We start from the raw sequence: 3,126 nt of genomic DNA, 5'->3' as shown, positions 1-3,126 counted from the left end.
TTATTTTCTTTTGTATCTCAGCTTTAGGGAATTATATGCATAGATACTTCTGAAGGTAGATGAGATCCCTCTTTTGAGATATCTCTCTGCCACACCAAATTACAGTGCCAAAAAATTACAATTTAGATGGTTTCCACACACAGAGAAAAACAGCACAGATTTCCCTCAGTGTACTGAAACGTTTTGGTGAACCTGTGAATCACCTTATAACATTTTTCTCATGTTCTCATGATTTTCACTTTCTGTCGTTAAAATACAAAATACAAACACACAAAGTAATGGGCTACATGGAGAAAGTAAACTGGGAGGTGCTTTACAGAAACGAGAAAGTGCTCCATGACCTTGAAAAGCAACACATTTAAAACATGACTGTGTCATTCATAAGTAAACTTTTGAACTTGACTCTGTAAGAAATCTTTACATCTCAGTGCCCAACAGGATTCAAACAAGAGTGAATCAATGTCAGGAGTAAAGAAAATCTCCAGTGATGGATGCTGTGTTTTATTCTGAAACTCTTCATACTTTAAAGCCTGAACCAACTACTGAGGTAGTTCCCTTTTAAAAAAGATTAGATGTCACTGGAACGTTTATTGCAGAATGTTGTTAGAAGCAAGGCACCAGACATAGTGAATTAATGAGCTGATAACAGGTGAATGTCTGTATTATGGGAAAGTCTCATAAACCTTCCATTATCTGTGGTCTCTGCCTCAGTCACAGTTCAGCATATATTGCTCAGGAGCAACACTTCCATGTGTGTCAAAGATGAATCTGACACGCAGAATTAATTTTGCAGTATAAACTTTCTCAGAATGGAGGAGATTCACATCTGTGGCATGGTCTTATGATTCCTATGACAGAGGACTGGGCTTTATGCATGCTTTTGTCCATTTTCTTGAAGGAAAAGGATCTAGAAGTGTTGATACCTGTCTGAATATGAGCAAGCAGACTGGCCAAGAAAACTGGTGGCATCCTGGCTTGTATCAGAAATAATTCAGTCAGCAGGAGCAGGGAGGTGATGGGAAGTGGCTGAGGGAATTGGGTTGTTCAGTGTGGAGGAGAGAAGACTCAGAGGAAACCTAATATCTCCTTACAATCACCTGAAAAGAGACAGTGTTGAGGCAGGTGTTGGCCTCTTCTCTCAGGTAACATCAACAGGATGAGAGGGAATGGCCTCAAGTTGCACCAAGGGAAGTTCATGTTGGAACAATTTCTTCTCAGAAGGAGTGGTGAGGCACTGGACCATCACTGTCCCTGGAAGCGTTCAAGAACCATGTGGATGCGGCACTAAGGGACATGGTCAGTGGGCATTGTGGGGATAGGTTGGTAGTCGGAGTATGTGATCTCAGAGGTCTTTTCCAACCTTAATGGTTCTATGATTCTGTGATTTCTTTTTTTGCAGTAAGAGAAATTAACTGTCACTTCCTGGTGCAAGTATAGCAAATATCAGCCTAGTCTTGGAAAACATCTGGAATGTGATATTCAGATTTAAAATGATCTCTTTTATTAGTACAATTGACATTGCTTTTGAAGTTTATATCCTTTGAACAAAAGGGATCACCAGAGCAGAAACCTGTATCAAAGCACATCTGAGGCCTGAAAATAGGAAGAACCATTTAAGAAAATGAGTCGAGGTAGTAGTTTTCCCATTTCTTCACTTTGTTAATCGCTATTTTCCATTTGTTTGGGGTCATCTTCTCTATTCCTTTAATAATCAGATCATTGAAGAGGATACATCTGTAGGAATGGGTATTCTCAACAGTCCTCAGGGCAAAGTCCTTCCTGTTGTTTATAATAAACCATTTCAGAGAAGACCAGGCAACATCCATTGGATAGAGGTAGGTGTAAGATGGAGGCACAGCAAGAAGCTCATGGCCATTCGCTCTAGCAGTCTCAGGGCAACACTTGATGCTGGACATGTAGATTACTGGGGGGACTGAAGGCAACAATCCCATCTCCTGCTCCTTGCTGTTTTTTGCCCCTACACCTGTCAGCTGCCTTTTATCTCTTGTCACAATTATGCATTTCCCATAGGACATGGTCAGACAATCACACAACTCCTGGAAGGCACCATCCTGTTTCTGAGTGGGCTGCAGTTCATTTCTTAACAGCAGTTTGTACCTCCATGGCACCCACCCTCGGCTGCTGCCAGCATGAACAAGTGTCCATACTGGCCAATGTAGGCTGGCCTCCTCAGCTATTTTTTCTCCTGTTATAAGACTTTCTGGAATATCTGTTTCCCCTAAGAAGATAGTGTTGAAACCATTACGCTGCAGTGCCCTCAGAGTTCTTAAATACTGCAAGCACTGTGTCTTTGAAGCATCATCAAAGCATCCCCTAGGAATTATGTGCCTGAGAAGCGGGTTTGCAAACATGCGCTGCATGTTGGCTTCTAAAGGGATACAGGAGTTGGAAGCTGCTGAGCTCACATTGTGTGTGGTTGCCCTAGTGGTGCCTGTGATGTCACACCTACCAGGAAGCAGCTGTGGGGCTTCCAGGTGGCTGACCATAAGGCCACTGTCTTGTAGGCGACAGGCAGAAGTGTGCCTGGAGCCCAACACTGCTGCTGTCCATGGGAGGTTCACCATGGTCAACTTGCACATCTTCAGGCTTTGAAGGGGGAAGAAATTATCGATGCCTCAGACACCACTTCAGGGTGATGTATTTTTAGAACTAATCTGGTTTTTAGAGTCTTTTCACCTTCTCATTTAGTGCACAAAGGTGGGGAGTGAGCAAATGGCAAATGGTGTTCAGCTGCCTGCTGGGTTCAACCACAACAAAGATGAATGGTTTACCCCCAGAAAGAAGCATGTATGATTTAACTGTTAATCAGATGCAGAATGATGGCAATGTCAGACTGCAAACATATGAAAAACCCACTAGAATCTACAATTCATATTCACATGAGAATACACTACAAAATAATATTGATTTATCTTTATTAGTATTTCACACCGTGATATAATTTTCTGCTAATGAATCAGGAGTGGATGCCCCGTCCCTGGAGAAGTTCAAGGCCAGGTTGGATGGAGCCCTGAGCAACCTGGTCTAGTATTAAATGGGGAGGTTGGTGGCCCTGCCTGTGGCAGTGGGGTTGGAGATTCATGATCCTTGAGGTCCCTTCCAACA

General features: G+C 42.7%; 1 protein-coding gene across 1 annotated transcript; it reads right to left on the bottom strand.

The window, feature by feature from the left end:
• Positions 1-1,613: 1,613 nt before the first annotated feature.
• Positions 1,614-2,381, bottom strand: LOC306955274 (uncharacterized protein C21orf140 homolog; the record flags this gene model as incomplete). Its single annotated transcript, XM_079546536.1, has 1 exon — positions 1,614-2,381. One exon carries the CDS (start codon positions 2,379-2,381, stop codon positions 1,614-1,616), a length of 768 nt encoding a protein of 255 aa, XP_079402662.1.
• Positions 2,382-3,126: the final 745 nt, after the last annotated feature.

This window comes from Tetrao urogallus (assembly GCF_951394365.1).
Source record: "Tetrao urogallus genome assembly, chromosome: 1".
Taxonomy (NCBI): Eukaryota; Metazoa; Chordata; class Aves; order Galliformes; family Phasianidae; genus Tetrao; species Tetrao urogallus.
This window is presented reverse-complemented; position numbering and strand designations above follow the sequence as displayed.